Raw genomic sequence first — 13052 nt, forward strand, 5'->3', positions numbered from 1 at the left:
TAAAATAAACACTAGAGTCATTCATCCTATTATTCACCAGGGTGAAAAATTCTCCATCGGCACAGCCTGGAAATGAGCAGCTTCCAGAGATGCTTGCTCGGCCCTGCCCTTCCTTTCAGCTCTGGGTCTGACCCCACCCCTCCCAGCCACAGGGCTGGGAAGGATAAGGATTTTCTCATGATTTTCTCATGATTTCATCATTTCAGGAGGACGGGGAGGGAGAGCCACCTTCACTTCTGATGATTTTCCCCAAGAATAATTATCAGTGCTTTCTACTTTAAGTTGTTGCTGCCTTTAAATTTTGAGTGCTCCATATTTCTGCTGTACTTTAGCTGAAGCAGTAGGTGTTTTCTGATTTATCTTATTTTTTTAACTCTTGCCATTTTCTCAAGTATACATTTTTTTTCACAAGTCAGTAGGATGTGCTCCCTCCCTCACCCCCCCCGCCTACAGAAACCCTGGTACAAGTGAGAAGGAGATTTTAGCTTTACTCTTTCTGTCTGTCCTTATCTTTTAACTGCACACTTTTAGTTCTCAGGGGACAATCATAGGAAACAACCTCCTTTCCAGGACAAAGAGGAACATTAAGAAAACACACCCTTTTTAAGAGATACAGATACAAACCAGGAGATTGCCTTGAGTTATGGCACAAACTCCAGTCTAGGCTTTCTGGGTTTTCCTTGCCTCTTGCTTTTCTAGGATTTCCACCAAAAAGACGCTTTGCATAGCACTCTTATCTTCTACCTCCTCTTCCTCTTCATCATGTCCCTGCAAGTCCACGTCCCTTCTACTAGGATATCCCCAGCTGTATTTCCTCCAGTGCGCCCTGCCCCGTGATGGTCCCCGTGTTTCCCACAAAGCCCCCCAAAAAATGAATGTGACCAAGGTGGGCAGCAGCCACAACGCTGCCCTCCCTGTGAACCATCACTAAGGTGACGGGGGAAGAAGCAGCAGATTCCTCATTACCATGGTAACTGGATGCTCCACCCTGTGCAGTGGGGCAGGATGCTCTGCGCTCCACGCTTCTGGGTGGACCTTGGAGAGCCTGGGGTGCTGGGGGCCGTGGGGATGCTGACCTTGGTGCTTTGTAGCTGCTCAGGTAAACGACCAGCGTGGAGGTGGATATATTCTCCTTGGAGGGCTGATGGAAACCCTGGAGAGCAGAATAGAGGTGAGAGCCCACCGAGCTGAGCCTGAGCCCCTCTGCTTCCCTTCTAGGGCAAACAGCGTCCGTCCCTGGGCACCTGCCCGACAGCCCCAGCCAGGAGCACAAAGCAGGTGAGATCCACAGAGCTCTCCTTTGGGACCTCCCTGACCCTTTGGGGGGTCTCCTTTCTGCTTGAAGCAGTCACATCACACAGCCCATGTCCAGGCAGAGATAAGAGGAGCCTCTCCTCATCGCCCACTCTGCCAACAACCTGGGCAGGAGATGTGGCTTCCCAGCTGCAGCCAACACAAGTGGAGATGGCCCAGCCTGGCTCTGTCATCTCCACCAGCTCCGCTCACTGTGGCCTCACTTCTTGCCTCTTAGTCCTCCATCTCCTGGCATTTTCTCTGCTCTAAGCCCCTAAACATCCTCAGGTCTCCCTCCAGGATGGTCCCCAGTGGGGTTGGGTCCATTCAGATCCCACACAAGTCCCCAGTGACTTCCAAACCCTCCTCTCTCCTTAGCCTCAGGTCTGCTTCTTCCCAATGCCCTGAAATTCCTGAAATGTCCCCCAGCTCTCATCTCTCTTTCTCTGGCCTAGGCCTTGTCTTCATCCACGTGGACAGCAGCCTATACTCGCTGCCCTGCAGCCCAAAGGAGATGGAGGTGGCTGATCCCACCTACCGCTGGGTGCGGGAAAGGGCAGGTAAGGTCCTGGAGTGAGCAGCTGCGACGGGCTCTGCTACCACGAGGCAAGAGCTGGGTAGGAGTGGAAATGGCCATGTAAGGAAGGAGCAGGGCTGCGGAGCAGGTGAGGGACAAGTCAGGACTGGGACCTCATGAGATCGCATGTGTTGGGGTCCTGAACTGCAAACAGGACACAAGGTTATGGGATAACGCTCTATGGGGTAATACCTACCCCTTTTTTGTCCTGATAAGGGCTGAGAGGTTTTGTTAAGAAAGTTTTTGGGCATTTGGATGGTTCTTTTGTAGAGAGAGACCTCTCTAGCAGAGGAGAGGGTACTGGGGAGTGTTAATTTCTTCTTCCCTGCCCCTCAATACCTTGTCAGAGAATGAAAGGGAAGATCAGCTTTGGGAGTCCTTGTAGTGTCTCGGCAGTGGTTTGAGGAGACCAAGTCTGGGACAGTCCAGGAGAACATGGCACAGTCACCTGGGGACTGGGGCAGCTCAGCACAGACCCTGGAGATCACTCTCAACCCTTCCATCTCCTGCACTAGACCCCAAGTCGCTCTCGGTCACTGAAGAGGGACATCTCCTGTTCCAGCACTTCCAAGCCAGTGACAGTGGGAACTACTCCTGCACCATCTCCTACATGGACCACGGGCTCCCCGTGTCCCAAACTTTTCACTACAATGTTTTTGGTGAGTCCAAAGCCATGCTGACAAGCAGGGGATGGCAACCGAATGAAGGCAGGAAGGGTGGAGGGGCCATGGCAGGAGAGGAGGGGTTGTCCATCCTTGCTCCCTCTTGGCAAGGAGGAAGAACCAGGTGCCTTTCAGGGTTTTCTCCCACAGGCTACCACATGCCTGGAGGCCTGGAGACTTTGCTGCTCTTCCAGAGCAAGCTCTGTGAGGATGAATGGACCAAAAGGTTCCTGTGGGATCTACAGGAGAGGCTGCAGCAGCTGGAGACTGAGCAGCGCTGCAAGCTCCAGTTCACCACCACTTCCTGCTTGCCCTCACTCAACAACCCTTCGGACGAGTTCATCATCCAAGTACAGCTAGAAGGTAGACGAGCACCACGGCTTCTCTTGGAAGGCAGTGGTGGCTAATGGTTAGGTTTTTTGGGGGCTTTGCCAGTCTCCAGCTGGAGCTGCAGCCGCCTGAGCTGTGCTGGTGGCTCTCCATACTCTAGTGTCCTTCTTTGGGCCCAACTGGGACGAGCACTGCAAATCCCAGCACGTGGAGATGGTCATAGACTGCTACCGTGAAACAATCCAGCACAACCTCGAACAGGTGAGCCCTGGGCCAACATAGCTGAGCTCTCAGAGGACATTTTCCCTACAACTAGGGCTCAGCTCCCCTCTCGGGCCCTGGCATTGCCCTCCCCAGGTCCGGCTCGCCCTCACCAGGTTCTTTAAGGAGCACAAGTCCTTCCACGTCACCGGGGCTGGTATCTCTGGCATCATCTTCACCAACGAGTTTATCAGTTTCCTGGAGATCAAGCAGTGCAACATGGGCTACGGGCAGACCAAGCAGCTGCAGAGATGTCTCGACTGTTGCAGTGAGCCAAGCGTCCACCACCCTTTGGTTCCCCCTCCACTTTCCACTTCTGCTTGCCTCTTCCCCTTCCCACGCGAGGCTCTGTGTCTCTGGGTCCTTGCTGCTCTCCCCCTGCACACTGGGTTCAGGGAGCATGTTGGATGGCGTCATTCTGAGCCCTTAAGCCTCAGGGCTCGGTTTCCCTGACCCTTGGTTGAATACAACTTTACCAAGCAGCTGGTGCTGCTGTTCAGAAGGGCCTTTCTGTGTCTCCTCCCCTCAGTTGTGTGCCCACCAGGGACCTTCAGCCCTCCGAAGAGCCTGCAGTGTTCCTCGTGCCCTATTGGGACCTACAGCATGATCTATGGGGTGACGTTTTGCACTCTCTGCAAGGACGACATGATCACCCAGGTGCCAGGCGCCAGCTCCGTGACAGAGTGTGTCACAGAAAGAACTGAGCAAGGTACAGCATCACCGGCCACTGGAGCAGGGCAGGGAGGGGACCGGGTGGCTCCTAAGAGGGGACAGGCACTGCAGTGGGCCCCGAAGCAGCTGCCCCACATATGCTGGCCATGGCAACTTCCACACACCTCAGGGGTCCCTTTGGAGACAGATGGCTCTTGTCTCTTCCATCATTATCCTCCCTGAAGAGATCAAAGCTCCCTCGCTGCTCCACTCACCAGCCACTGAGCAATCTGATCACTCTCTCTCCACCTTGGTGTCCCCAGCTTGCCTTGAGCTCTGGCAGCTTCACTGCTAGGTCCCACCTACATTACAGGATTTTCTCCAGGGCCTGTAGCCGTGGGAGTTGTCCCTTTGAGGCAATGCCACCCGTTTCTCTCTCCTCAGCTGTCTCCATCATACACAGGATCCCGCTCCTGCTCCTTATCATCCTGCCACTGCTACTAGCCATCAACTTTCTCTTCATCCTGTAAGTCTGAGCTCTTTCTCTCGACATGGGACATTTTGGGGTCGCTCTGCAGGTGTTGGCTCCCCCAGCTCTACATTCCTCCATGGAACAAGAGATGAAGACCCTGGGCTCATCACTGTCACACCAGCAGGAGGCAGCATGCCAGAATAGGGGTGCAGGACACCGATATAGGGGATAAACCTTGGCAACAGCTTACACAGTCCTATAGGGAGCAGCTGGATACGGTCCTGGGGAATCCTGGCCCTGAGGGCTGGCGCTGGGTGGCTGCAGGGTTCTGATGCTGCTTGCTGGCACTGAGTTCCCACTTTTCACTATGGGAAAATAGCTCCCACTTTTCACTCTTTTTCACTTTTTCTGTCTTTTTGTAGCAGCTCCTGCTACTGGTTCCAACAAGAGTACTGGATGTCATCTCCAACGGCTTCCAAGAAGGCAGGAATCTCCAGGGTGACAGAGATGGTGACCAAGTTCTTTAGGATCCCCAGGGAGGGCCCCAAGCCTGGCTCTCCTGCTGCAGATGACAATGACACCAGCCTTCTGGACACCAGCCACCCGGACACCAGCACATCTCAGGGGAGTGACGAGGAGCACACGCATGGAGCACCCTCCCCTCCCGCGACCCCGAACTTTGCTGCTCTGACCGACGAGGGCCCTGCTGTGCTGGAACTGGAGGACAGGAGGGACACTCCCTGAGATTCCCTCCACGTGCACAAGACAACAGCATCGAGGGAGAGAGTTCCTACAGCCACCTCTGTCCATTTTGTGTGTATCCCCAGCCACCCCACAAGGGCCGAAGTATCCAGCAATGGAGAAGAGGGACACATTTCCCCTCTCTGAATTTGTCTTCCCAAATAGCTCTGACTACAACTATTCCTTTTGCTATAAAGTTCAGCTTCTGTTAACATCTCTCTGCAACACTGGATACACCAGACACGTAGGTTATGGGGGGGAGGGGGGGAAGGGGAAACCTATCATACAAATTGATCAATTGCTTGTCTTTACTCATGGAAAACATCATTCCCAGGCAGGGAGTCAGTCTTGCACTAAGGACTGACTCGGTTTCCCTTCTTTAACTTTTTATACCCTTGAAAAAGCCAGGCCATTTGCTGGGATCAAGGTTATATAGGATAGGGCAGGAGAAAGCTCAGCCTCATATCTCTTCATTTTCAAAACCAACCTTGCCATGCAAGCGACATGAGGTGTTCGGGAGGATTCCCACCTTTGTGGCCTCAAAGAAGAGATTTTCACCCATAGCTGAAACTTCTCTAAACTCAGCGGCTATTGGAGGCTCCAGGAGAGGGCAGCAATGCAGTGCGAGAGGCACCGCTCCAGCACAGAGCAGCCTGGGCAGTCAGGGGGTGATTTTTTAGCAAAAACGAGCCCTGGGTCCAAAATCCAAGTAAGTGAATGGGCTGGCTCTGCTGCCTGGAGTAGAAGAAGCAAGCTCAGAGCAGGTCACGGGTTCAGCTCCAGGTCTCGTGTTTAGTACAGCAGTTTCAGGGGCACTAGGCTGTCCCAAGAAACTTCTTTTGCAGAAAGCGTGGGCTGGAAGCTGTTTGCTGAGGCCCATTGCCAGCAGCCCAGCTGGCCCAGCAGTGGCCAGCACATGGATTGGGGGGGGGGGGGGTGCCAGAAACTGCCTTAGAGCTGAGAACAGGGAGAAAAACACCGTGGAGGAGAGGCAGAGTAGGGCACAGGTGTATGTGATGCCTGAGGGGCGGAGGCTGGCAGAGTTCAGGTGGGAGGTGCAGGCAGGAGATGCCACTGGCTGGGTATAAAGCTCCATGGTGCTACTCCCAGCCTTTTCCCAGCATCAGGAATCTTCTATGGGACTGCAGCAGGTGACTGAATGCAGCTTTGGCATCAGCAAGCTGAAGGTAGGGAAAAGCAAGTGATGAGAGTGCTGGGTTTTAGGCTCTGAAACAGGGAGTGTGATAACCTGGAGTAAAGCTAGAGGAGATGGTGGGAACAGGCAGGACCGTCACCTTTGAGCTACTCCGCTAGCTGGAGGAGTTGGGAGCAGGTTGTGTAAGGCCTCCTGAGACCTGGGGAATGGGGACACTGGAGCTCTCTCCTGCTGCTGCATAGTCTGGGCATGTTCAGCCACTACAGCTTTTCTCTGCTTCTCCCCTCTGCAAAACCCTAAAAGAATTTGCAACCCCCCTTTTGAATGAACCTACAAGGCTGCAGTCCAAACCACAATCGAGCTAACGAGGCAAAACTAATGCCCACCCACAGAGACATCCAGCAACATGTAAAGAGGTTGCTGACTTGGCAAGGTCTGGGATGAGGAGGCAGCAGCAGCTGCTGCCCAACTTAGCTCCGCAGCCCAGCTTGGAGCGAATAAATTCCCTCTGACTAATCTTGAGAGGAGTGTAATTAGCGGGGCTGGGGGTGGGAGTCATGGTTGTGCCCTGTCCTGGGCTGCGTGGGCTGTGCTGTGAGCTGATGGGGGCTGGCTCAGTATGCGCTGACTCTGTAATTGAGAGCAGAAAGCATCGGAGGAAAATTCCCCATGCCCTGGTCAGGCTCCTCCAGTGAGGCTCAATGAATTCCCTGTGGAGGGGATGCTCTGTCCTGGAGCTTATCAAACGTCCCTTCAGTTCATTGCCTCTTGTGAATTCCTGCAACATATCAGGATTTTATGTCCCACTGCCTTCCTGGTGCTGCTGCTTCATAGGAGCATAGAAAACAGGCTGCTCCTGCTCTGGGTGTAAGACAGAAGTCTGTTGGCACCCACGGTGTTTTCAGCATCTGGGGATGTTTGTGTCTGCACACGTTCAGGTGCTTCCTTGGACTTGGATCTAAGACCAAGGTCTTTGTTTCTGGAAAACCAAAGGGATTGTTGGCGTGGGGTGGTAAGGCAGTAAGTGGCAGCAGTGCAATCATTTGTAATCATCTGCCCACACTGCTATTTAACCAGACTGAGATAACTAATTGATGCTTATGTTTGCAAGCAATATCTTGAAAATATTCCTGTTTGTGTTAGATCTCAGTTTTCCTGGATCCAAAAAGGTCTTGTGTTAAATCAGGGCAACTCTGTGTGTGTACGAGAAGCTTTTCAGAAGTATGTTGGGAACTGAAATTTCATCTTCCAAAGGTCCTTCAGTATTTCCCAAATTTAAATAAATAAATCTGGTCCAGAATGTATTTTCTGGCAAAAAGTCCCAAAATTCAAGAATGCTGATCAACTCCATGGGGTTTTTGGCCAGAATGAAAGCTTTAAAAAAAAAAAAAAAACTGCAGGATAAATGGAAAGACCAACTTCAAATGGGAAATCTAAAACATCTCAGCATGAAATAACCAGGCCTGTTTTACATCTGGGGAGGTGTTTTTCTCTGAAAATGAGAACTTGGTGAAACCTGCCTGTGTTTGTAAAAAAAAAAAAAAAAACTTCTGGAGGTCCCAGTGTGCCCTACCCAGCCTGGGGGAAATCCTGAGCAAAGCTGCTGCCTGGTTCTGGGGGCTGAATCCAGCCCAGGAGAGGTTGAATCTCCCCAGGAAATTCAGAATTAGTGCTCTCCCTGAGCTGCCAAGCACCCTTGCTTGTGCATCCCTCTTCCCTCATCCTCCTCACCACTGTCAGCAGCTGGGAAGACCAAAATGCCTGTGGGCCTTGTGTATTTTGGGATGACGCTGCAAGGCCAGGGGATCTGCTCTCAGACCATTGCCTCCCCCCCCCCTTTTGCCCTCATGCAGACCTGCTGGAATCCAGGCTCAAACCAGCAAAATGGGCACTTGGGAGTAAAGCTGGGTCAATAGGACTGAAACCCAAAGCGGTGTTCACAGCAGGTTTTATTTTTTTTCAGTTTTTACTTCCCCTGATCCCACACAACTGGGCAAGGGGAGCCAGGGGGAGCAGAGCAGTGCAGGATCGGGCCCTCGGCTGCATGTCAGTATCCATGACAACCTCTCGTTCCTCCTTGCTCGCAGTGATTGCTGAAGTTCCCCTGCACCAGAGCACCCCTTGCCAGGATGCAGCCCCTTGCCGGGGGCCAAGGGAGCAAGGTGCCCATGGTGAAGCCATGGGTGCAAAGGGAAAATCTCCATAGCTGCCCTGCAAGCACAGCACAGCCCCGCAGTGTAGAAGGAGCATCCCTGGTTCTGAGCAGCATCAGCCCCACCATGAAACCCCCCAGGGAAGGCTGCCCTACCATGCTGGCTCTGTTGTTCCCCAGCACCCAGCCCTGCAGGCTTATGGGCTGGTTGGTTTTAATGACATGGGGTAATTTCCTTGGCACAAAGGGAGCAAGTGGCATCCTTTGAAGCCCGGCTCCCTTCCCCAGTCAGCGCCAGCAGGACCACCCGTGCGATGGCTCATTAGGCAGCTCTGCCGGGCACAGGATGTATCCTGGGGGTGCTGCGCATCAGCTCCCGTAATGAGGCAAATCACAACCCTTTGAGGCAGCCACTCATGCCAGTGGGGCTGAGCCTGCTGAGCAGAGTTAGAGCCCCCCAGCTGGCTCACAGCTCCCCTCCCCTGGGATGGGATGTGTTTAAAGGCAGAAAAACTGAGGTCTGGCTTTTGGCTGGCATGGGGTGCTGCTTGGAGAAGCAAAGGCGGGTGGGAGGAAGGAAGGGCAGTCAGGCTTTGGTGTCTGCAGCCAGTGGTGATGAGCTCACTGTGCACCCAAGAGGAAGGGATTTTTGCTGTCCTTGCTGCTGGGGTGGAGGAGATTGCAGTATTGGGATGCTCCCACCACCTGCATCCATGCCCCAGTGTTTCTGGCAGCAATTGGCTGAGATACAGCAAGGCTGGGGCACCAACACTTCTGAATGGGTCACCTCCACCCACAGGTGCTCCTCCTGCTGCCTGGTGCTGGAGGACAGCCTCCTGCTTGGCCTGGGGCAGCGATCCAGGAGAGCAGCCTCCAGAGGTGCCCTCCAGTGCCTTCAGAACTCACTGAGGCCACCTGCAGCTGAGCAAGGTCCCGAAACAGGTCTCCAGTGGGTCGTACTCCACCTGCCCTCCTCCAGACACCTGTAGAGGAGATGGGAGCTGCTCCTGGGGTGGCAGGGTTGTTCCATGGGATTTTCCTCCTCTCCCGAGAGGTTTCTATGCTGCAGGCACCCATCTGCCTTATCATGCCAGGATGGCTCTGGTGGGGGTGGAAGCAAGAGGAGGAATTTCTTCTAAGGAAGAGCTCTGCCTCCTTTGTGCTCATTTTCTCTCCTTCTCTTCCACAGGCTTTGCTGCTGCTTTGCTCCTGATGGCCCCAAAATGCAGCCCCCCCCAGCAGCGTGGTACACCAGGTGAACATGGCCAGGTTGGTCTGCCAGGTGCTGGCACACCTCCTCCCTGTGCTTCATCCAGGTCTCCTCTCCTTTTTTTCTCCTGTCTCTTCTCCCCGTGGCTCCTCAAGACCTAGGTGCTCTTGCCTGTTCCTTCATTTCAGACATTAAAAAACATTTCAGACATAAACATTAAAACATTTAAAAAAAAAAAACTTGAAGTTGAAATAATGCTGCTGTGGTCTAACTTTTGTGATCTCATTTATACCTGAGATCTGTTGGCTCTTTATTTTTTTTATAGCCGCTCACTTGTTTTAAATTAAATCATCAGTTAATAAAAATATCAAATTCTGATACTGCAGGCCCAGTTTTCTGTAATTAACACACATCGCTTCCAACCATGCATCACAGTTAACTTTTGGCTTCCAAAGTTGCCTACCTCAATTCAATGTTAAGACTATTCATCATCCTTCTTTCCAGTTTTCAAACACAAGTGCTTAAACCACAACTCTTCAAGCTTTTAACTGCTTAAGTACTGCTAGCACATAGCTGGTCCCTGTGTGTAAAGCTATTTTTCCTGTTTTATTCTCTCCTTGTGTATTTGTTTTATGTCTGCCCACACTCTTGAGATGACAGCACATTCCTGAATTGAACAGGACTGTTAAGAGGCCCTGAACTGTTTATTTCACAATTGGTATGCTGTAAAATAAGCTATACAGATTGACTTGACCATTATGTTGCCATATTCTGGACTTGCATTTCCATTTCAATAACTTCATCTGGGATTGCTGAGTAAAACCTATCCCAAAACTTATCCCTAAATGCTTGATGCATGATTGCACGAGAGGTTTTTATGAAAAACAAAATGATGAGCAAATACCTGCTGCTACTTGTGACAGTTCATGGCATACTTCCTATCTTGAGTTCAGTTTACATCTTGTAGTTCTGTGTCTGCTGGTGTGGCCTCAGCCTTAAGCAAGCCCTGCTTGGAGCAGCTGGGATTGTTTTTTGTTAAACTGCCTGACCCAATGGAGGTATAAATGCCTCAGAGACAGCCTGGTGTTAGTTGTTTGCAGCTCCAGGAGTATCTTGGATCTACTGCACATGTGGCAAACAGCCTGCAGACAGGGACCTAGTGGGATAATCAAGTTGGTTTTGCTGCTGATATGGTGCAAAATGGACTTCATCACAACTCACTGGGACCAAGGCTAGGAGAGTGCTTCCCCATGCCTCGTGCCCCATGGCCCACACCAAGGTGTGAAAACCCAACGTGCCTGGACCACTGCATCTCGCCCAGTACCTACAGGGAGGTGTGGGCAGAGAATCACACAGAATGACAGAATTGTAGGGGTTGGAAGGGACCTCAAGAAATCATCGGGTCCAACCCCCCCCCTGCCAGAGCAGGCTGCCCAGGTAGGCGTCCAGAGGGGTCTCGAATATCTCCAGAGAAGGAGACTCCACAACCTCCCTGGGCAGCCTGTTCCAGGGCTCCATCACCCTCACTGTGAAGAAGTTCTCTTGCGTCTTGGTGTGGTACTTCCTGTGATCCACTTTCACAGAATCATTTAGGTTGGAAGAGACCTCCAGGATCACCTAGTCCAACCTCTGACCTAACACTAACAAGTCCTCCACTAAACCGTATCACTAAGCTCTACATCTAAACGTCTTTTAAAGACTTCCAGGGATGGTGACTCAACCACTTCCCTGGGCAGCCCATTCTAATGCCTAACAACCCTTTCAGTAAAGAAGTTCTTCCTAATATCCGACCTAAACCTCCCCTGGTGCAACTTTAGCCCATTCCCCCCCCCCTCCCCCCCCAAAAAAAAAAAAGACACAACCCCTGAGAATTGGCAAGAGTTGTTTATTGCCAGGACATCTTGCAGGCAGGCCTGCGGGATGTCTGTGATGTTTGGTGGCTCCAAGCTAATGCTTGCGTTGGAGCCTGAGCAACGGGTAGGGGGCTCGCCGGGCACTCCTGCGATGCTGTTGGTGCGCCCGGATGGCAGAGCACAAAGACGCTGCGGGAGTCCCAGGTTTCTTCTGGCCGAGGTGGATCCACTTCCATCTGTTCATCCGCATCTGGTGGATCCAGCTCCATTGGCTCCACAGCGCTGGGCAGAAGGCTAAGCCAGTCTTTGCCTGGGACTGCCCAAACGGGATGCCTTCCACCCAGAATGTTCTTAGGCCAGGGTGCCAAGCCAGGGGGTCGTCCGGTCCCTCGCCTTGGTCCCATGCCATTGTCAGCTGGATTTTCATGCACAGGTCCGACCGTGCCGTCTGGTTTACGGGCATTACCGGGTCCCGCGCTGTGCTCCAGGCAGTGGGCACGCCTCTGCTCCCTGTGGCTGTCTCTGTGATGCTCGCGCCTTCGCCTCACATCACCGTTGCTCCCATGGAAAGGCCCAGGCCCCCTGTCGTTGGATGTTCGAGGGGCCGGCCTGTTCCCCGCATCGCTGCGGTGCCAGTGGTATTGCTTGTATCTGTCCATGGGCTGGGTGCCGGAGGTCCTTTGGGCACCGGTGTATCTTGTGCCACCACCACTACACCTCCACCCACGACGCATCTCCTGGTCAAATGCATTCCCTCTTGGTGCTTTACCGGACCACATAGCTGTCCTCGCACACCAAGAGGCCTGCTGCTCGCTTTGCTCTTCTAGTGCTCTTCGTGCCGCGCAAGCTGGCAGTCAGAGGGCCTAGATGCTCAGCGAATGGTGGGCCAGCTGCAGGGGCCCTGTTTTATAGGGCCCGCAGCAAAGGCGGGGCACTGGTGGCCACTGTGACCTCAGCAAGCCTCTGTGATGGAGCGGCCGATGCGTGGCCAAAGGCGGCTGTGTTGGGACTGGCCTGGAAGATGCCCTCACGTGGACAAGGAGGAGGGTTGGTGGGGCTGAGGGCCCCTTTTCTGGGGCTGGCTGCCCCGGGCCATTTGGCTTGCCAGAGAGGAAGGTTGCCCCTCGGCCATGGGGACTGCCCTGCACCTCCCATCCTGTGCCCTGCGTTTATTTGCGGCCATTGCCCCTTGTCCTATCCCCACAAACCACTGAAAAGAGGTTGGCCAAATCCCTGTGTCTCCCACAGTTCAGGTATTTATAAACATCGATGAGATGCCCTCCCAGTCGTCTTTTCTCAAGGCTGAACAGACCCAGGTCTCTCAGTCTTTCCTCACAGGGGAGATGCTCCAGGCTCCGTACCATCTTTGTGGCCCTCCGCTGGACTCTTTCCAGGAGATTCCTGTATTTTTTGTACCAGGGAGCCCAGAACTGGACACAGCACTCCAGGTGAGGCCTGACCAGGGCAGAGTAGAGGGGGAAAAGGTTGTTGCAGTGGAAGAGCATGGGAGCCCCAGGTTCCCTGTCTCAGGCAACTCCAGCCTAAATGTACAAAGGAGGCGAGGAGCCACAGCGAGCCCTCCCCAGAGGATGGAATCTCCCTGACAGCGTTTGGTCCCGGCGCACTGTAATCTTTAAAGACAGGAAATGTAGAGCCTTTTCTCTGTAGGTGATCAGTCATGGAAGTGATTCACT

The 13052-nt window shown here is 53.0% G+C and overlaps 1 protein-coding gene across 1 annotated transcript; it reads left to right on the forward strand.

The window, feature by feature from the left end:
* Nucleotides 1-944: 944 nt before the first annotated feature.
* LOC136786740 (zona pellucida-binding protein 2-like) lies at nucleotides 945-4990 on the forward strand. Its single transcript, XM_066981417.1, has 10 exons — nucleotides 945-1099; nucleotides 1219-1278; nucleotides 1749-1853; nucleotides 2386-2529; nucleotides 2683-2895; nucleotides 3023-3123; nucleotides 3220-3391; nucleotides 3653-3832; nucleotides 4219-4300; nucleotides 4669-4990. The coding sequence occupies exons 1-10, from the start codon at nucleotides 979-981 to the stop codon at nucleotides 4988-4990; spliced, it is 1500 nt and encodes a 499-aa protein (XP_066837518.1). The 5' UTR covers nucleotides 945-978.
* Nucleotides 4991-13052: the final 8062 nt, after the last annotated feature.

Source organism: Anser cygnoides, chromosome 22, assembly GCF_040182565.1.
Source record: "Anser cygnoides isolate HZ-2024a breed goose chromosome 22, Taihu_goose_T2T_genome, whole genome shotgun sequence".
NCBI classification, from domain to species: Eukaryota; Metazoa; Chordata; class Aves; order Anseriformes; family Anatidae; genus Anser; species Anser cygnoides.